This window comes from Sarcophilus harrisii, chromosome 6 (assembly GCF_902635505.1).
Source record: "Sarcophilus harrisii chromosome 6, mSarHar1.11, whole genome shotgun sequence".
Lineage (NCBI taxonomy): Eukaryota > Metazoa > Chordata > Mammalia > Dasyuromorphia > Dasyuridae > Sarcophilus > Sarcophilus harrisii.
In genome coordinates, this window is record NC_045431.1 from 35,164,418 (window position 1) to 35,187,075 (window position 22,658).

The 22,658-nt window shown below is 35.2% G+C and overlaps 1 protein-coding gene across 1 annotated transcript; it reads right to left on the reverse strand.

The window, feature by feature from the left end:
• Window positions 1–548: 548 nt before the first annotated feature.
• Window positions 549–15,787, reverse strand: CNGA1 (cyclic nucleotide gated channel subunit alpha 1). Its single transcript, XM_031943495.1, is given in 8 exon segments — window positions 549–2,050; window positions 3,072–3,178; window positions 4,682–4,789; window positions 9,413–9,529; window positions 9,630–9,670; window positions 13,445–13,511; window positions 14,593–14,712; window positions 15,681–15,787. Coding segments are annotated over 8 exon segments (2,067 nt in total). The 3' UTR covers window positions 549–650.
• Between the last annotated feature and the right edge of the window lie 6,871 nt (window positions 15,788–22,658).

The window sequence follows — 22,658 nt, forward strand, 5'->3', positions numbered from 1 at the left end:
GCTATTCATTAGGCAGTCCCTCAATCAGAAATCTCTACTACTCAACACTTCTATAATTCTCTAATAAAGTGTTCATTGATATTTATTACAATGGCCCCGAGGTTCTGTAGGATCTTAAAGTGCCTTTTGAATCATGAAAAAAAGATTAAATCATGCTCAGCTTTGTTGTAGTATTAAGTGTATTTGTTATATTCTAAGTCTTTTGTAAAACAGGTAATCCATGATGGTGACTTTCTATTGCCAGAATATTTAATTACTCCTTAATAGCCTTTTACCCAATAATGCCAGATAACATAAAATTTACTATAATCCATGCAGAGGGTGGTATATAGAAATAATCAGAAGATATGTGTGCTGATAAATTAATCAGCTTATATCTTTACATAGTATCCAGCAAGAAAATCTCATGACACAGTGATACATTCACAATTGTATTTCCATTTCAGTGATGAATATTTTAGCATTCATCAAAGCACATTTTCTTTACTGAATCCATATCATTTTCTCATTGTTTCACAGAAATATACTTTTCTAATATGAAAAGATAATTTTGTAGAACTGCTGAATAGATATTTCGCATTTGCCTTGGATCCTTACCGTCCAAGCAATTCACAAAGTCCAGTTAATGGTTCCTCTCATCTCCTATCATTTCATTCCTGTGTAGACTCTGTTTCTAGTGCTTCGATATCTGAGAACTCTGTTTCAATGATTGGTTTCAAGAATTTCTCAACTTTAGTTAGCCTTTGCTTCAACTTCGCTTGCATTGATTCATACTCAGCCAGAATCCTGGCAAATCTTGTATGCAAACGATCTACTGATCCCTCTATTTGTGTGACCTTCTCTTCCAGGTCCTTAGGATCACTTCCTGCATTTGCAATATTTATATCCAACAGTCCATCCTTCATTAAGATTTGTCTGCCTTTCTCTTCTAGAATACATTTAGCATCTGGGTATTCAGTTAGAGCTTCCATGAGATCATCTTTTGATAGGCAGAAGAGATCTGAGTAACCGATACTTTTAATATTGGCTGTTCTTCGGTTGCCAGCTTTGCTGCCTTTAATGTTGAGGATGCTAATCTCTCCGAAGTAACTACCGTCACTCAAGACCACAAACTGTGTGATCCCATCATCTGCTACCACAGCCAGTTTCCCTTCTTTGATAATGTACATCTCCCGTCCAATGTCTCCTTTTTTGCAAATGTAATCACCAGGACTATAGACCTGAGGCTGTAACTTCAAGACCAGTTCCACCAATAGTCCAGCTTCACAATCGGAAAAAATGCGTACTTTCTTTAATGTGTCTAGGTGAACATTGATGGCGATCTCCGCCTTTAGTTTATCTGGTAGATATCTCAAGACTTCCCTTTCATCTACTGTTTTTTCATTTGTCCATAAGTAGTCAAACCACTTGATAACCCTCTTTTCCATATCTTTGCTCACATTTCGAAAATGCATATACTGTTTCACAGCATCAATTTTTCCTTGAAATTCTGCTCTGGCTGCATTCATATTAGAAATCATGGAGCCGATATTACCGACGATGGTAGCAAAAATTAACACTCCAATCAAGAAGTCAACCACCACGAAGACATACTCAGAGTCCAAAACAGGAGGGGGCGTTTCACCAATGGTGGTTAAGGTCAGTGTTGACCAGTAGAGACTATAAACATACTTTCTAGCCAGACGACCAAATTCAGGGTCATTAATGTCAGGATAGACCCATGTATCATTCCCAAATCCAATGGCTTTAGAGATAGAATAGTATACACATGCATTCCAGTGGATGATAATCACAATATACATGCAAAGATTAGAAATCCTAAAGATATTTGGATAGTTTGTCCTTGTTTCGGTCCTTTGGAAGAATTCAAACATCCGTGATATCCTGAGTAATCTGTTTAATCTTATCTCTGGATAGTTCCATCCCAATTTAAAAAACAGCAGATCAGTTGGTATCACTGAGATAACGTCAAGTTTAAATTGCAAATGTGACTTATATTTGTTCAAGAGCTTAGACTGATCTTTCACAATTAATCCTTGTTCCAGGTAACCTAAAATACAATACCAAATCTAGTCATTGTTTCTCCTTCAATAATGGAATGCTACTATGGTATGGTCAAAGGTAAAATTGAATTTATAATAAATGCACACTTATTAGTGTAAAATATTTCAGAGATTAATGGACAGGTAATAATGTAATTATCTTATCACTGGAATTTTTAACATTTAATTTTTGCTTAATGATACTTTTTATATGTTTTTAATAAAATTTCTGTTTTATTTTTCCGAATATATACAAAGATAGTTTACAACCTTCACCTCTGCAAAACCTTGTGTTCCAAATTTTTCTCCCTTCCTTTCTCTCACCCCTCCTCAAGATAGCAAGCAATCCAATATAGATTAAATATGCACAATTCTTCTAAATATATTTCCATATTGATCATGCTGTACAAGAAAAAGTAATGATATTTTTAAAAGAAAAAAATAAATATAAAAGATACATAAAGAAAGAAAAAGCTATTAGTAAGAAGAAATTACTAAGACATGGGACAATCAAAACAGAAATACTAGAAAGAAAGATAACAGAAAACAAGATAGGATAGGCAAAATATGATAAGCTTTGGTCATATTGATGTGCTTTTTAAAAATAAGCAATTACGGGTTTTTTCCCATATTATATATATATATATATATATATATATATATATATATATATATTCATTTCTATACATTCCACCAAGATGAAATTAGATACCTTCAAAAAGAACAGAACTATTCTCACTTTAAAAAAAAAAAAAGTAGGAAATTTTGCCCTCAGGTCTAACACCGAGGATGGTAGAGGAAATACAGAAGAAAATCATTTCTGCATTCTACACAGCAGCAGATTGCCCGAGTCTAAACTAAAGAAATAAGCCCATGGCTCTATATAGTATGATTATGTCTTTGGTTATGCTTTCCTTCCCTTAACTATTGGTTTATAAACCAATTTTATGTTACTGGTCTTATGTGACTTTATGTTAAATGTCTCATGTTATTTCACATTATAGCATAATGTGAACCCAACATATTTACCTGTCCTTGTTCGTACAATCATGTCAAGAATATAGATTACATCTGAGAAGTAGTCCAAAATAATCCAATATGTTAAGTAATTAGACTGAAGTTCCTCAAAACATGCTCTGTAACAGAATAATTTTTATAAGTAAAATAATATAGATGCTAAGATGAGAACAGAGAAAAAAACTTTACTAATTTGTACCAATATTCCAAATGCTAGTCTAAGTGGATGAAGTCCGAATCAAAACTTATTGAAATTGAGGCATACTTTAATGAGTCAATGAGGTAGTAAGGTAGAGAGAGGAGGCAGGAAGATCTGATTCAAATGTGGCCTCAGACACTTACAAGCTGGATAACCCTGGGCAGTTTCTCTCTCTGCCTCAGTTTCCTCATTTGTAAAATAGGGATAATAATAGTAATAATATTTACCTCTCCCAGTTGTTATGATGACTTTGTAAATCTTAAAGCTTTATATAATTGCTAGGTATTATTATTATTTTTGTTATTGTTATTGTAAGCAGAAGCAGAATGTTAGAATAGGGTTAGGGTTAGAAATTATCAGTTCTCTTCCTTTACAGATGAGATTTTATTAGAAGATCTAGAACTTAAAGGGATCTTAGATATCATTTAGTCCAACACCTTCACTTTTCATATAAAAAAACTGAGGCTCAGAGAGGATAAATGACTTGGCTTAAAATTACACATGTAGAAATTATCGGGGCGAGGGAATGAACCAAGATCCTTGATCCAGAGCTTTTCTCATTGTTTCATATGGCCACCCAATGAATCTCCTGCAGTAAATTTGTGGTTCAATAGCTGTTGGGAACCATATTATGCTGTTTCAGATGGGAAACACCAAATATGAAGAAATCTTAAATTAAAGTGTAAGAGATTTTTAGTTAAATGTGAGAGAGAACATCTTGATCATCAGATTGATATAATCCTGAAATAGACTGTCAGTGGAATGTGAGGGGTCTCTCTCCCTGAAAAGCTTCCAAAAAAAAAAAAAAATAGACAGCCCTCTGCTTAGAGACTTTAAACATTAATCTACCTAAACATATGAGACTGAACTTGGTAATTGTCAACTATCTTCCAGTTTTTTTTTTTTTTTTCCTGAGGTAAATGGAGTTAAGTGACTTGCCCAGGGTCACACAGCTAGGAAATAATAAGTGTCTGAGACCCGTTTTGAACTCAGGTCCTCCTGATTTCAGGGCTAACACTTTATCTACTATACTATCTAGCTGCCCAAAATTTTCTTATTCTTTAAGTCTATGACAAATTATCCTAGATACTTTATAAAGTTTTTTTTTAATTTATATTTTATCATTCTTCCCAGCATTTCTGGGATACGTATCCAGTATCCAGAAAAGTGCAACATTTTTAAAATTTGGCACCAATAATTAATGTTAATATATGCCTGAATGATTATCTTTTTATAAAAGAAACTCTGTGTCAATGTTAAAGTAAGTCTAAATATTGAAGTGCATATCTTTGACATTAAAGAAAGTACAGGATAGAAAATTTGTAGTCTTTCTTTTGAGCTAGGAAGAAAAAAGAAAGGATCTTTTGAAAAACTCTAGGTATTGGGACTTAGTATATTGAGATCTATCGTAGTAGCTAGGCACCTTGCAATGATCATGGTCCAGTTGTACATCACAGGCATAGCTATACAAAACAGCCAGTTGTAATATGTGTTCCCCGCTGGATCAATAACTGTAACTTCTTTCTTCTCACTAAATGGTAATGAGAAATAGAGCGAATATTAGTGAGAATAAATTTATTTTACAAAGTAAACACAATTATTCATATCTATTTAAAACAGATAGTGGAGATTTAGGCAGTTCAACTGAGAAATTTTGCAACAGGTTAAGTTAACTATGTAATAAATGGTAGTGTCATGGTCTGGGGCTCTTAAAGTAGACAGTCAAAAACGAAACAAACTTGTTCATCCTCACTTTGGGGATATCAACACCTACTGACTCTCTGAACTGGGTTGGTCATTTTTGACCTTACCTTAGCAGGTCTGGGTTCCCATCACCACAAAGCAAGGTCTCCCCAAGATCCCAGGGGTTAACTATTGAGGGAATATGCAATCTCCCTTTGCCCATGAGTCTCTAACAACGCGCTTCCTTTTATACAAATCAAATTCAATATAACACTCATATGATTAATTACTCAACCAAACACAATAATGAAAACACAATTTTAAACTTTAAATATTTTACTTAGCAGTAAAAGAAAAGATATATAATATAATAGATACATATTAAAGTAAATATATCAATAACACTACACAACACAGTCTTCATGTAAACCTAAGTCATAATTTCCCAAATATCACTTGGTATCTGCGGGAGTGAAAGAGCACTCACTTCCAAAAATATGCGGGAAGAAAACCCATATGTTTTTGCCAAGTAACTCATAATTCTTTTTTTTTTTTTAATTTATTATTACAGCTTTTTATTTACAAAACATATGCATGGGTGATTTTTCAACATTGATTCTTGCAAAACTTTCTGTTCTAACTTTTTCCCTCCTTATTCCCCCTTCCCTAGATGGCAGGTAGTACATGTTAAATAACTCATAATTCTTTGATGTCCTTGGTCCATTCAGGTACATCTGTCCCACAGGAAATTAGCTTTCTGTTTACTGGTCATCTGTTGATTCTTACACATTTTAGCTAAGCAAATTCTCTTTCCATACTCAAACATAAGCTTTTTAAAACTTGGTAATCACCCTTAAGAAGAGATTTGGAAAATGTTACTTCTTTAAAAAAAAAAAAAACTATTCGTTTTAATTTTTGAAAGTTACTTCTTAATATGAACAGAATTTCCCTTTAAGTCAGATAACTTCAAAGGTCATCACACTAGCCATTTCTGATCCATACTAACCAACTCAGCCAGTCATTCACTGCCCCAGTTGCCCTATTGTCCAATAAGAACAGAACTCACAAATATACAGTGCAAGCTGATTTTTTAAAATAAAGCAAATAAAACTAGCTAGTATAAGATACAAGTAACTAAAGATTGTTTCCTGCTGCTTTTTCTTCTCAAACTGGAGGTGGCAGCAGAGAGCAAAGGGCACTTAATAATGTGCTTCACTTCTGCTGGAGGCTAGATGGGGCTGCATTCCCCCTCATCAGTCAGAAGTCTCTTAGCTCAAGACTCTTGTCCCCTGCATCTGACGGAGCAATTCTTTAGTTCCTTCTAGTATTTAAATGTTTTCCCCTTAGATTCTTACATTAGGTTCCTCCTTAGTTTTTTCTCCCTTCAGTGACTTAAATAAGAACCTGTTAACTCAGTAATTTCCCGGGTGATTGTCATTTTAAAACATACTTGTCTCCAAATATTTATATATGATCTCTCTCTCTCTAGCTCTCTCTCTCTCTCTCTCTCTCTCTCTCTCTCTCTCTCTCTTTCTATTTTTCTCTCCCTCTCTCTTTCCTCTCTCTCTCTCTTTCTTTCTCTCTCTCTCTCTCTCTCTCTCTTTCTCTCTCTCTCTCTTTCTCTCTCTCTCTCTCTCTCTTTCTTTTTTTCTCTCCCTCGCTCTTTCCTCTCTCTCTCTCTTTCTTTCTTCTCTCTCTCTCTCTCTCTCTCTCTCTCTCTCTCTCTCTCTCTCTCTCTCCTTTTTCCCTCTTTAGGGAAATGCTTCATTCCACATCGTTCATTTGAGTCTTTATATTTATACTATACTTAATATTTTTGTCCTAAACTGCTTGAACTCCTTCTGAAAGCTATGGAGTTTGTGTGTGTGTGTGTGTGTGTGTGTGTGTGTGTGTGTGTGTGTGTGTGTTTAATGTTTGTTAAAACAAATTTTCCCCTACTTCTCTTAGGCATCAAAATGGTCTTCAGAAATACTAGCGATATCTTACATCCTTTGATAGTTAATACCCTTTTCTTACCCAGAAAGTACTTTTTTCTGCATTTTCATCAGTCATCTGTTCTATAGGAATGGAGACATACCCTATAGGGATGATGTACCTTACCCACAGGCAGATAGGTGGCTCAAGCACAGAATGCCGGGCTTATAGTCAAGAAGACCTGAGTTGACATCCAACCTCAGACACTTACTAGCTAGGTGAATTTGGCAACTCACTTAACATCTGTCTTAATCCACTGAAGAAGAAAATAGCAAACTATTCCAATATCTTTGCCAAGAAAACCCCATGGAGAATATTGGCATGCTATGGTCCACGGGGTCATGAACATCAATAATAACACTGTACACTTGCCTAAAGGAAAAGAAAATAAACAGATTAATGAGGGATGAGGAACTAAAATTATAATCTATTGAAGCCACAAAAATAAACTGAGCTACTCCAATATTTTGTGATCCAATGAAATGACATATTCAACATACTATCAATTCTACAATCAATAAAGAAAATCTTTATCATCCAGGGAAATGAAGCAGAAGAGCTCTCAGATTTCATTCATTTCAACATTTATTTAATACTTTAAAACCACAGCACCGGGCAGTTAGGTGGTACAATGGATAAAGCACCAGCTTGAAGTCAGGAGGACCTGAGTTCAAATTTGTTCTCAGACACTTAACACTTCCTGGCTGTGTGACCCTGGGCAAGTCACTTAACCCCAATTGCCTCAGCAAAAAAAGAAAAAAAAAAAGCATTTCACTTAAGTGCTAGATAATGTAAAATGGTAGATAGTCCATTGCTTCCCTTTATTAATGTAATCAGTAGGAAAAATGAGACTTGACAAAATGAAGTGAACAGACAACAGAGTTCTACATGGGTGCATCTCGCTGGAGAGGACTGCTAAAGAGTAATCCCCCCCCAAAAAAAAAAAACCTGATGGAACCAGAATAAATAATTAGAAATAAACTGTTTGAGTCTGATTCTTTTTGTACAGCAAAATAATGTTTTGGTCATGTATACTTATTGTGTATCTAAGTTATATTTTAATATATTTAACATCTACTGGTCATCCTGCCATTTAGGGGAGGGGAAAGTTACCCATGTATAAATCCTGTAAATAAAAGGCTATTAAATAAAAAAAAATTAAAAAAGAAAAATAATTAGAAATAAACTGTTTTATGATAAGCAATTTAGATCTTACAGACTTTTACATGGCCTTTTTTCTCACATAAAATGCTATAAAGTTGATAATTTTAGTTGCTCATCCAAGTAACTTTGTCCACCATATTTGTATTTGTAATTCTAATTCTTTTTATGTCCATAGAACACACATTATCATTAGGAAAGAAAGAAGGAAGGAAGGAAGGAAGGAAGGAAGGAAAGAAGGAAAGGAAGAGGGAGGGGGAGTTTAGAGACAGAAGAAATGAAAGAAAGGAGAGAAAAGTAGAGAGAGAAAAAGAAAGACAAGGAAGGAAGAAAAAAGAAAAGAATAGGCATTAGGCATTTTTGGAAATGAAATCTTCATATTGTGTGATTTAGTTTGAATTATAGTTTTCAAATGCACAGTTAGAAGGAGAGGGAAGGAAATAAGCATTTATATAGTACCTATTATATAATAGGTGTTTTAAATAACTACTATCTCATTTAATCCTTATAACAACCCTGTAAGGTAGATATTATTTTTTCCCTGTTTTGTAGCTGAGAAACCCAAAACAAATAGAGGTAAACTCTAGGCCCATGTTCTAGCCAGTGTATCATACAAGCTGGCTCTTTAGAAAAGGGTACTTCTGGAAGTCTTGTGATATCATATCATATGTCCCACGGTCCAAAATTAGGGAAAGTACATAGAACTAACTATGTTTATTTCAAATATTTTCTATAAAATACCCTGTGGACTCTCAAGAAACATTAATGAAATGAATGAATAATTATGTCATGTCAAAAGAAGCTATAGTAGGATGCTGTGAGTTTGATTCTCCTCAGGACCAAGATTTCTTCCAGTTAAGAAAATCAGTTAGGATATTATCTCCACTCAGGAACTGTTAATGCTTAAAGGAAATAAATCTCTATAACAGTTAAGACTGCTTGTTTCAAAGGTAAAAACAAAAACAAAAACAAAAAACAAAAGTAAAGATATTTAAAATATTGTAGCTGAGTTTAACTTCAATTCACATTTGATTTAATCTTTTTTACAATAGTAGGATTCTTTAACCCATAGCATTGACGTGTGTCATATCTGGTTAGGCCCCACAGATACAAAGACAATGATAAAATGGTCTTTGTTCAATATTGTTATCCTTATATCACAGATCAGGAAATTAAATGAATGACTAGATCAAGGTCAATAAGTAGGTAAATTCAAATCTTCTAACTTCAAGTCCAGTGTTCTTCGAATTATACACATTGCCACTTCTAATAGGCATCCATCACAATTTCCAAGAATAGAGTATCACTGCTATCCACATTAATAAAACATACTTACTCTTCTTTCTTATCTTTTTTCGGTTCCTCTTTCTTTTTCTTCTCTTTCTCTTTCTTTTTTTCCTTATTCTTTTTCTTTTCTGGATCCTTTTTCTTCTCCTTTTTATCATCGGATTTGCTGGAACACAGATCACATTATGTCATAGCATTAAAATGCAAGAAATTCTGTGTGCCAGAAAACTTCATATTATATATTTTGGTCAATGGTCGAGACTTACTCTTTCTTTTCTTTTTTCTTTTTCTTTTTCTTTTCCTCTTCCTCTTTCACCTCTCTAAAAAAGAAATAATATACCTATCATATGTTCAAATCATCGTCAGTCCTGAATCATTTTAACTTTTTTCCTCATCAGCCCATTCCCATTCCCAAAGATTTTGCAAAGGTGTTCGCCCAAAGAAGAGTTCAACCAGGAATCAATAATACACATTTCAGGAGAAAAATAAAACCTATAGTCATAGATATGTGTGATTGGGGGAAAATGAATAAAGAAGGCATAAAAATGTGGCAAAAGGTCAACAGTTCTAAAGCCAGTTAATATTATAAACCTAAATAAAGGACATGCTGATTTAAAATATAAACTCAATATAAATTAAACCAATCCTTGAAGAAAAAATAATTATAAGCAAAATTATCTTTATTATTCAAAGATAAGGGAACTCTACAAATGTCTTCCTCCAATGTTTCATCATGGAGATGAGCCTGAGTTTTCAAAGGCCGTATCACATGAGTCAAGATGTAGCAGGGTGAGGAAAGGCTTATTGAATGTGTAATGGGGTTTGCATTCAGCTTTTGATCCCAAAGACAGGGATGAGGATATCTCAAAAAATGAGGCAGAGAAATTGTATGTGCAAACTTACATATTTGCCCTAATCTTGTAACCTATCTTCAGAGCCCTTTGTTTGAAAAAGGACATCAAGGCAGTCATTATACTTCATTCTTTCCATAGTACTGGGAGTAGAAAAGCTAGATATCCTGGTCTATATAGTGAAAAGAAGAGAAACTGGGAGCCCTGGTGGGGCAAGATGATTCTCTGGCTGCCCCTTGGCACTGACAACTACAGCAGGAGTAAGGCATAAGGAAAGGAGGATTCCAGAGATCCGTGGAGGCTGCAAAAGTGGGAACCAGCTGGAATGGGAATGGAGCTATGCTTGGACCACAGGAAATGTTCAGAACCTCCTAAAGTCATTAATTCTGCAGGAGGCGATAAACCCTGCATCTCCCCTACTAAAAACCAAGTACTTGCTAAGCCAATCTCAGTATTTCAGACCTGAAAACGCTCATCTATTCCTTTCCACTATGGCTCAGGACAAGAATATGGATTCCAGGAGAGTCTACTGCTCATTTACAATAGCTACCTTCCTTACCTTGTATCAACAAATTCCTATAAGATAAATCACCTAAATCCTATCAACGAGGTTAGGTACAAGAGACTTCCCTAAGGTTGGGTGGGAAGCCTGGGCAAAGATGAGAGATTTATCAATTTTTGTAATTTTTAAACATATTCCAGGTTGACCTCTAGATTTATATAGAACTTGGGGTAAAAAGAGCATACAAGGATGGAGAGCTCCGGAAGGTCAGAAGGAAGAATACTCTACTCTTGTGTATTTGAAGTTCTGTTCTCGGGGGAGCCTTGGAAAATACAGCCATTGGGAAAGCCCATGCTTGTACCCTGAATACTCTCTGTCATAAACTTTGGACCCTTGACTTAAGTGAGCTGCCTAGGTAATCCCAATATGATTTCAGGGATACCAGGAAAATTGCTATACACTAGCTTGTTGACGAGGACTGAAATTATTTCTTTAGGGTTAAAATTTTTTTTTAAATACAAATGTTGCCTGGGAGAGACAAAGTATTCGGTTGGTTACTAATCATTTAGTTTTATTTTGTTTGAGTTCACAGAGTGTTTAGAATGATAAGATGGAATTCCAGATAAAATGAGGTTTTCTTTATTCTCTAGCTGAAAGATGAATACAGTTCCACCCATCAAGCTGTAACCAAGAAAAGACTTTTTTTTTTTTTTCTGAGGCAATTGAGGTTAAGTGACTTGCCAAGGGTCACACAACTAGAGAGTATTTGAGTTCAGATTTGAACTCGGGTTCTCCTGACTCAGGGCTGGTGCTCTATCCACTGAACCACCTAGCTACCGCCAAAAAAAGACTTGAAGGACTAGAGTAGAAAGAAGGCTATGGGAAAATACTATTCCCTAATATATAATAATATAGGGAAGGACAGGACAGTAGCCAGATCAGAACAGTTAATGGACCAGATAGGAGTTGAATTCAAGTTGCTGATTATTGCTATTGAGGATTTGAAGACTTGCCAAGATACTCCAGAAGTCTGAATCCTAGATCTGACCGGACTTGGTTCTTAAGGGAGGTTGTAAAAACTGAGTATTGCTGGTTAGCTCAGGTCATTGAAGAAATGTGCTAGTTCCTGATGTAAGCTGACAACGAGACCTTCTCTACTCCTGCTAAGCATTCTCACCTAAGCTCCTGGTACATAACAAGTGATTAATAAATGCTTATTTATTTATTAATCATCTGAATTATGTTCAGCAACTCAGGTTTGAAGTATGTCTAAAAACTAGAAGTTATACAACCCATGCAGTGATTGTTTTAACCTATTTTGTTTTATTTCTATATGAGTAATAATTAGGTTACTAACACCCTTATGGTGTGCCAAAATGATTAGAGCACACTGAAATGAGGCAGGAAGGTCGGTTTTCTGGCTGGTAGTAACAGCCAAGATTTTGATTGAATAAATCCACATTGACTACACCCTTAGATCAAGGAGATGAGCACTGACACTTCACCCAGACAGTTGCATAACAGAGAGATGGGAGGAAGAGTTTTCTTTGAAAAAGAACTTGGACTTTGCCCCCAGTGCAGTGCCCTTCCATGCAGAATAGAAATAATGTCTAACCACTAGGCTATCGTGGATTTGCCAGCATCTGAGTCATCCTTCAAGTGGACACTGGAAAGAGTATTAGACTTGAAGTCAGGAAGACCTGAACTCAAAAGACACTGTGGTCCAAGGCAAGTCACTTAACCTCTTACCCTCAGTGTTATTATCTGTAAAATGAAGAGTTGAGGTGGACTTGATGGCCTCTAAGATCCCTTCCAGCTATAAATCTAGGATCCTTTGATGCTGGAGAAGGTCTCCACCTTCCTATATAGTTAAAGGAGCAATAGATGGAGGGGAAAGTTTCTGAACTTGGGACGTTTCCCAGCCTGAAAGGACTTTCCCAGCCTTGAGACAACATCAGGGCTCTGGGTGCCAGAGATGGGAATGGAAAGAGTCAGAAGGGAGAATCAGACTTGAACAGAGTGAAAATAATTTTAGCTTCCTCTAGTTTTTCCAAGTTCTAGTCTTCATGTTAAGCAAAGGACCCAAACAAAATTGTCAGATCAAACACAAGCTGCCACAGAATTCTCAAAGTTCTTAATTCAATGAAGGATATTTGATATTGTCTATTAAATATGTAGGCAGTTTCATAAGGGGCTCCTATTTGCATAGAATTCTCCCTCCTAGGAGAGATTTTAATAATAAATAAATAATATATATTATATATAATATAATAATAATAAATAAATACAATTTTTAAAGGGTTACAGGGTTATAACAATCACAGGGGAAATCCTACTGCTTGGACTGTACCTCCAAAGACAAAACAGCCCCAGCTTGTTCCCCACCCACCCCAGGTCTTGCTAATCTAAAACAGACCAGTCACACCCAGATATGTTGATTTGAATCACCTTTAGGAATGTTATCCTCCCAAAGAAGTACAATTTTATAGAAAATGTAAAAATCACTTGGGTTTTTCCATGGTAGATCTAAACTAATGACTTACTCTATTCACTAGAGCCTCACTGTGTATGATGGAAAATTGAAAGTAAATATGTTTCTGTTTATATTCAAAATTTATATTCATGTTTTCCTGAAGGGTCCCCCATACCTGACTGCTTCAGATGCATCTTTAATCAATGTAGTTCTTCAAGGGACAGCTGTTATTTTTCTGTGGCAAAAACAAAATACTTACTGGTCTTTATTGCTGCTGTTGTTAACATTGAAGAGTGCAATGGGACCAGGAAGGTACTGACTCCTAGAAACATGAAAGTATGATGAATATACAAGAGTGACCGGTACAGTTATTTCAGAGAAGACACTGACTTTTATAAATACTGATATCCTTTCTTCTTTCCTTGAAGTATCTCTGAGCTTCTCTAATGCAACACAAACAACTGTGGCCTCTATCATTCATTAACAGGTGCTATTTCCTAGACAGTAAGGTATATTGGAAAACAGGTAGGATTTAAGGGAAAATATTTCTTCTCTGATGCCATAATTCCTTCAGGACTCTCACAATAGTAGGTTTTCGTTGTTGTTGTTGTTTTAAATAATAATAGTTTTTATTTTTCAAAATACCTGCAAAGATAATTTTCAACATTCACTCTTGCAAAACCTTCTGTTCCAAATTTTTCTCTCTCCCTACCTCTCGCTGTCCCCTAGATAGCAAGTTATTCAATAGAGTTCAACATGTACAATTCTTGTAAACATATTTCCACATTTATCATGCTGCACAAGAAAAATCAGATCAAAATGGAGAAAATGAGAAAGAAAAAAACAAGCAAATAAACAACAACAACAAAAGTGAAAATATTTCATTGTATTCAGTATACTGAATTTCAGTAGGACTCTGATAATATTTGTAAAGCACTTGGCATAGTGTCAGGCACTTAGTAGGTACTTAAATACCGATTTCCTTTCTTACTTCCTTAAGGTATCTCAGGTTATCTTCTACTGCAACACAAACAACTATGGCTTCCAGTTATCCTTCATTAACAGGTGCTATTTCCTAGATTGTAAGGTGTATTGGGAAACAGCTGGAATTTAAGGGGAAATATTATTTCTTCTTTAATGCATAATTCCTTTAGGACTCTGAAAGTTCAAAACTAAGAAGTCTTCAAGGTACAGTATTTAGGTTCTTGGATAAAATGGTTACTCATTAAAGTTTCTATGACATCAGAGAATAATTAGACCTTAGCAATTTTCCAGGACCCTCACAGAGGGAACAGCAGGAAAATAGTCTACCATGGAGACTCTGCATGGTTGCCCATTATGAGAACTGGTTTGGTCCAGGCTATGTGCTGTATACTCATCCTCAGGTAAAATGCATTGCTTACCTCTGTGAAGATGTTCTTTCCTTTTCACTGGAGTTATTTCTGAAAACATCCCCCTCTTGGTGGTTTCCATGCTCCATCCCAGAGACACTGTCATCATCATCATCATCATCAGAGAGTGAACTACATTCCAACAGCATACAGAGATAAATTAGCCTAATGCATTAAAGAATTCTATAATAACTCTGTGGATTTCCTCTCTTCCTTATTCTTCGATTCCTATGCTACCATTCCCACACTCTAATATAACCCAACAATTTCCATTAATGTTTAGTGCTATTTATGTACACATATAAATGCACATAGATAATGGTATATGAGTAAAAATATACATACACATGTTATATATAGGCGAAGAATTTTTGCCCTATAATATGCCAGCAAAAACCATAAAAAAAGAAATTATAAGACTGGATTTTCAATAGGTCAGTGTCTTGGATAAAATACTAATGTTTATCCAGCAAAAATATGATATCTGGGCTGTCGTGTCTTGACTCATGCTGTTGAGTAGCACAATCTATATAAATATAAAATGGAGTATATTTTCGATCCACTTACTGCTTAGTCTAAAAGGGACCTTTTTTTAAAAAAGGTGCACTGTTAGTTCACATGATGCTTCTTATCAATGCAGCCCTAAACTTTAATAATACAAATTATGAGCCACCAACCCAGACATCTATGTCCTCCCCTAAATCTTCCATGGGGATCAGTCCAATATACTGTAGGCCTTCTACATCATTTGCCATTGCATGGATGATAATAGAGGATAATGGCTATCCACTGAATGTCCTTTTTATTTTCAAGTCATGTTTCTCTTGGATGACATCCTTCTTTAACCATTTACTATATCTGCTTCAATGTCCAGGACTGTGTCCTCTCAGAAATATATTTATCTCATTGCAGTATGTCTAGATCATAAATAATTTCCTAGAGGGGAGAAAACTTACCTATTGACTGGAAAGGGGCTGAAACAGATAGACTTATAAAGTGCAAAACAAAATCATCCATTTGGAACAACAATAAAGTACCAAGGTTAAATTGAACAAACTTAAGGTAAAGAGCATTATTAAACATGATTAGTTTTTAGTTACCTGTAACCTCCATTTTCTATCCTTCTTAGTTCCTCTGAGGTGTCTTGTACAATCACCTCGGGGATGTTCACATATGAATGCTGAGTGCTGACTACATTTCTCTTCATGATCAACATTTTAGTACCTGATGAAAGAAGAATCACCAGTGACCAAATTGCTTTTATATCTCTTCAGATAGATATAAGATAGCTAGCAACTCATACAATTTTTTGGTCCATGTAGAAAATTATTTTGCTTTACTATGCATATAGGTTACAAGTTTTCTTTTTCTTTTATTTTTAAGTAGGGAGAGGAGTAGATAGAGAAAATAAATGCTTTGTTAATTTAAAAATATATTGTAAAAAGCATCAGTAACTAGGAGAATTTCCATTTTTCATGGACATTATTTATAATCTACCTATTACTATATCCTATTCAAATATTTAATACTCTTAGCTTCTGAAATGTAAATGACGATTTCTCTGGAACAAGTATTTCAAAGATATGCATAAATTAAATTCAATTATGGACTACTTTCATCATAAAAACTATTATTCTATTATTCTATTATATTCTATTATACTATTATTCTAAATAAAAGTAGTCACAATGAAGCTTTTCTCTTTTTTTCCCCTGAGGCAATTGGGGTTACGTGACTTTCCTAGGGTCACACAGCTAGGAAATGTTAAGTGTGTGAGGCAGATTTGAACTCAGGTCCTCCTGACTTCAGGGCTGGTGCTCTATCTACTGGGCCACCTAGCTCCTCCCACAATGAAGCTTTTCAAACAAATCAAACCAAAGTCCCAAGAAGCTTCTTTTATAGATACCATTATAGTTGGCCATTCCCAAATAGTTTTAGGATTGCCCAATAACAAGATGGAGTAATTCTTCAGGATGCCATGTTGTTGCATTTCTAAGATTCAATTTAGCTTTTCATCTCCATCCAAAAAATTTCATAATTATAAGGCACTTTGTAAGTTATAAATAATTTCTATGTATTTAATCTTGTTTGATCCTCCCAACAACCTCTGACACACAGTGCAAAAATCACTGTTGCTATTTAATGGGTGAAGAAAAAGAAGTTCAGAAAAGTTTAATGAATTGAAGGACATATAGATTTTCTAAATCTAAATTTATTGGATTTTTAAAAAAATTTTATTGTCTTTCTATGTGACGTATAAAATAAGCTAATTAGGAAAAGATTCTACTTTCAAAGTCCTTTTGAATGAAAATGGACAATATCCATAGAGCTAAATAATAATCTTTCGTGAAGCATTCTAGGCAGATAGTCAACCAATTTCTCCTTGAATATTACTAGTAATGGAGAACTTACTACCTCAAGATATAACTTCTTTGTTGGGCAGCTTTAGTTGGTAGAAAATTTTGCCTTATATTGAGTTAAAACTTGCTTTTTCGAATTTTCTACCTGTTGGATCTAGTTTGCTAGAGCATTGAACAAATCGTCTATTTCCACAGGCCCTGTTTCCTCCATGTGAAACTCTGTGCATAGAATGTCCCTCAAGCCTCAACTTCCCTCCAAAATAATGTCAACTTTCTCTTCTCTGATAGTCACTTAGTCAATAAGCATTTACTAACCACTTACTATGTCTCACACACTTGTCATAAATGCTAGGCGTATGAAAAACAAAAACATTCTCTGCCTTGGGGAGCTTACATTCTGATGGAAAAGAAAAACAACTAAGTATATACAGAGTATGTACATTCAGAATTTATGAAAGATAATCTCAGAGAGGAGGTCACTAGCAAATAGGGGGACAAGGAAAGGCCTCTGAGAGAAGGCAGGATTTGAACAGAATCATTTTTTTTTTTTAACAAAACTCCAAAAGTATTCGTTAAGAATTAAAAAATACTGTAAAGAAGCCATTTAGTTTATTTCACAGAAAAATAAACAAACGTCTGAAGTTACTCTAAATGGAGGAAAAACAAAATGTCTTTAAATGACAGCATAGATCATTAGGAACAGGGCAGCTCAGGGATGTGGAAAGAACAAACAATGACAAGAAATACGGGCATACTTCCCCCTACCCATCCACCCCTGCACTAACAGACAGGAATCTACTCTTAGCAGATGTCCATGAGTATCATTTTTTAAAACGTTTTTTAAAAATAGGTTATAGACATTTGGGCTGCATACCTGAAGGGATAACCCATTCCACTGTGCTTTGAGGAGAATCTGCTGCTTTTAAAAAAAAATTTTTTTTTCCAGTTACATTTAGAAACAACATAGGGGTGAGGTGGGGAGTTATACATATATTTTCAACTTTTTTTTTTTTTACATATTTCCTTATGAAACATGTTGGGAGAAAAAAAATCAGAACAAAATGGGGAAACCACTGGAGGAAAAAAAAGAAGAAAAAGGAAAGGAACATTGTATATATTAATTCACATTCAGTCTCCATAGTTCTCTCTCTGTATTTGGATGCCATTTTCCATCCAAAGTTTATTGGGATTGCCTTGGATCACTAAACCACTGAGAAAGCAAGTCCTTCATAATTGATCATCACACAATCTTGCTATTGCTGTATACAGTGTTTCCCTGATTCTACTTGTTTCACTCTGTATTAGTACATGTGAATCTTTCCAGGCCTTTCGAAAATCAGTCTCATATTATTACATATTATATATAATATTATTATAGAACAATAAAATTTCTTAACTTTCAAGTACCATAACTTATTCAACCATTCCTCAATTGATGGGTATCTACTTATTTTCCAATCTTTTGCCATCACAAAAAGATCTGCTTTTGAGCAGAACCTTGATGGAAACTAAAGAAGCTAAAAAGCAAAAGTGAAGGAGCATAGCAAAAAAAAAAAAGTGAAGGAGTATAGCAAAGGCATAAAGATAGGAGATGGAGTATCACATTTAAGAAGCACAAGTAGGCAAACAGAACTTTTAGTACAGAGTGTGGATTTAAAATCCAGTGTGAGTTTTAAACTGTATAGAAAAGACTTGAAAGTTGCAAAGGATCAGATTATGAAGATTATGAAGAGCTTAAATGCCAAATATAGGTGATAGGGAGTTACCAAAGATCGATGTGCAAGGAAATGACATGGTCAGACTTAAACCTGAGAAAAATAACTTTGAAAACTAAACAGATGCTGGATTGGATGGATGGATGGATGGTGGGGAGAGATCTGAGGCAGGAACACTGATATGGTTTTATTTCAACCCATGTCAAATAACTGGTAGGTAGTCACAAAGTACAGGTTGGTTATTCTCCTAGAAAAAAAATGGGAGGGGATGGGGAAGATGGGAAATACCCTTCCTCAAAGAGAATGATTTTTTTTTTTAAAGAATGGAAGTTTTTTCATGGAAAAAAATAAAGAAAAAAATTTTTTTTTGAAATAGAGAAGTGTTAAGAATGTTGTGCCAAAGTTCCCTTTTATTGTTCTGACTCAGTTTCCCTAAATTGTCCTACCTCGATTTCCCTGAATTGTTCTGCCTGGTTGCAACATCCCCCCTCCCTCCTAATCAGCATCATCCAGATAAGGAGAAAGACCTTCTATCTTAGACATCATGACCCCAGACGGAAATTTCCTACTTATAAGAATATCCACTGCCTCCCCCCATCCTGTCATTGTTCTTCTTGATCCCATCTTATCAGAATGTCCAGGGCGTCCCCCAACCCTGTCAGAAACAGATTGATAGTCCATTCCCACTCTCAGTGCTCTGACCCCGCCTCTGCCTCAGTCTACCCGATACCTTGGAGCTATATGTGTATATATACTTCATGGGAAGGACACATTAGCTGCTGGATGCTTTGGACATCAGCCCTGGGGGCAACATGCCCCCAGCACAATCTCTCCCTTTTAAATAAAATATTAAAAACTCTCTACTCTCTCTCTTACCTCATTTTCTCCGGCACTACAAGAAGATGTAGGGTCAAAGAATGGGAAATGAATGAAGAAGGGTAAAAAGTACTATTCCAACCTGAAGGCAAAGGCTGTTTTTAGAAGTTAAGGATTTTAGGGATTCAAACTCTGCTTTCTTTTTTTTTTTTTTTTTTTTTGGAATGTCAGGGTGTGGGGAAGGAATAGAATACAAGGTACATTCTTTCAATTCCTCCATGATTCTTCATTCACTCATGATTTACTAAAAGCTACTATTTGTAATCCACAAGACAATAAATCTATGGAGGAGTTGATGTCATCTTTCAGAGAACCTGAAGAGATATTTTGAGAGGATTAAATTTAATTTAATTTTGTGAAGAAGACATTTTGAAGAGAATTCCTAAGGAAAACTGAGTCTTTAACTGATGCCCCTAAAAAATGAATTGTTAACTATGGTTTCAGTATTTTGGAGGAGTCAGAAATCACTTTTGCATACCAGCTATGACTTTTCTCTTAGATGACACATTTTGTTTATATATTGATGTCTTTCTATTATTTGTTATATAATCAGTAGAATGGATGTTTGGGTTAAATCTATTGTTTTTATTATTAAACCTATTATTATTCTGAGACTGAAAAAGAAGAGAAATTTAACAAAAAGCAGTCCCTCTCATTTCTTTTTTTTTTAACATCATTACTTATAAAAGGGGAAAACTTGGAGCTAATTAAATAGTTGCTGAGAAAAAATTTGCATTTTAAATACTTTCTGAAGTAATTCCCTTTCATACTGCAAACTTCCTTTTCACCCAGTGAGACAATTAATAACATAATGAGTCAACTGGCAGGCTGAGGAGGTAGAGCTTTGGTCTGTTTGTCACTACCACCACCCAGAGATATACTGTCCACACCCTACACCACGTACCCACACTCTCATCTATGTCATTGAATATATGTTAGCATAAAGTTACATAACATATTAGAGTTTCCCATCTGAATTTTTTTCATTTTATTTTATTCTTGTTTCTTTTTTAAATTATTATTCTCATATGATTCCTCTCTCATTTTCCATTTTCTCATTTCTTTTGCAAGAGAAGATTATACATACCACACACATGACAGCGCTGCTACAGATGGATGTATGACAGAGTGCAAAGATGATGATCTTGGCCATGGTTGCTGTTTTCATATGACTCTATGCATGATATTACTTTGAAAATCACCCTTATCTTCAAAGAACTAAGAGAGCTAAGTGAAGTGAATAGAACCAAGAGAACACTATACACAGCAACAAGAAGATTATCTGATGACCAAGTCTGATGGTTCTTTTTGACAATGAGGTAATTCAGGACAGTTCCAATGGTTTTGTGATGGAGAGAGCCATCTACACCCAGAGAGAGACTGTGGGAACTGAGTGTGGATCACAGCATAGTATTTTCAGCTTTTTTGTTGTTGTTTGCTTGCTTGGTTTTCTTTCTCATTTTTTTCCTTTTTATCTGATTTTTCTTGTGCAGCAAGATAATGGTGGGAATTTGTACATTTTTAACATAGGTTGGATTACTTCTCATCTAGAGAAGGAGGCTAGAGGAAGGGAGGGAGAAAAAAAATGGGAACACAAGGTTTTGCAAGAGTAAATGCTGAAAACTATCTTGGTGTGTATTTTGAAAATAAAAAACTATTTTTTAAAAAGACAATTAAGCTTATGTTTTGATATATATTAATTGCATTCAAGCATGGTATTCTTGTTTATTCAGGTATAAACTGCATGTTTACCTGTAGATTAGAGGACTGGTATGCTGAAAGCAATTGTCACATTGAGAAGCAGAGTGATGTGGCAGACAGAAAGTTAGTTTTGGAGGCAAGGTTCAGCCTCTCATCCATCCTGCCTGTAGCAATCTAGGCAAGGTCCTCAACTTCTCAGCAGCCTAGGCAACTCCCCAGGACCGTAAGATGCAAAATAATGGAGGAAATTCCACAGGAGCATAGTCTTGGACCTAGAAAGAACCTTAGAGGTCCTCTCATCCTCTCTCCTTACAGATGAGGAAAATTGAGGCTCAGAGAGATTTAGTGATCTGTCTATGATCACATAACTAACAAGTATCAGAAGTTGGATTTAAACCTTTGTCTAAAAACTTCCAAGTTTAGCATGGTGTGTGTGTGTGTTTAAAGTATGTAAAGAAGACTTGAATGCAGGAAGGGGCCAGGTTATATGCCAAACACAGGAATAATGAAATCACTCCAATCTCTATTTCTATTTTTAAGAAGCATGTAGGTAGAGCAATGGATAGAGTGTTGAGCTCAGAATTAAGAAGACCTGAGTTCAGATCTGTTATCAGACACTTCCTGTGTGACCTTGAGAATCTTTGTTTGCCTGAGTTTCCCTAACTGTAAAATGAGGATAACAATAGTACCTACCTCCCAGGATTGTTGGATCAAATGAAGTAAAATTTGTAAAATGCTTATTCTCTCATCACAATCTGATTTTCATGTTATGATTTAGTAAGTCATTGTTTTCAGTCATGTCCAACTCTTTATGATCCCATTTGGGGTTTTCTTAGCAATGAGACTGGAGTGGTTTGACATTTCTTTCTCTAGCTCATTTTACAGATGAGGAAACTGAGGCAAACAGGGTTAAATGACTTATCCAGAGTCACACACCAGTAAGTTTCTGAAGTCAGATTTGAACTCAGGAAAATGAATCTTCCTGAATCCAGGCTTGGTGCTCTATCTACTGTAGCACCCAGCTGCCCTCATATTATGATTACTGGGTAGCTAAACTATGATCTCTAAAATTGATATTAGTCTTCAATTATAGATAAAGGACTTGGATCACAAAGAGAAAATACAAGATATTTTTACCTCTGCCATCTTTGTCAACATAAAATATATTTCCAAATTTCCCACTCCCATCTTCCTAGAGATTTATTAAAATTGCAGGACTAAATCAAATAAGTGTCATCGTCATTAAATATCAATTCATCTGCCAACAAGAATTATAAAGTAAAGTAACTGTAAGAATAACTATGGTTTCTAATATCTTAAAGTTTATTGAGTCTCCTTCACTACTCCTGTAGCAGCAGCCATTCCTTTCTTTTATATCTTGCCTTCTTCCCCTTCCACCTCTCCTCCCCCTAATGCTATTATTCAT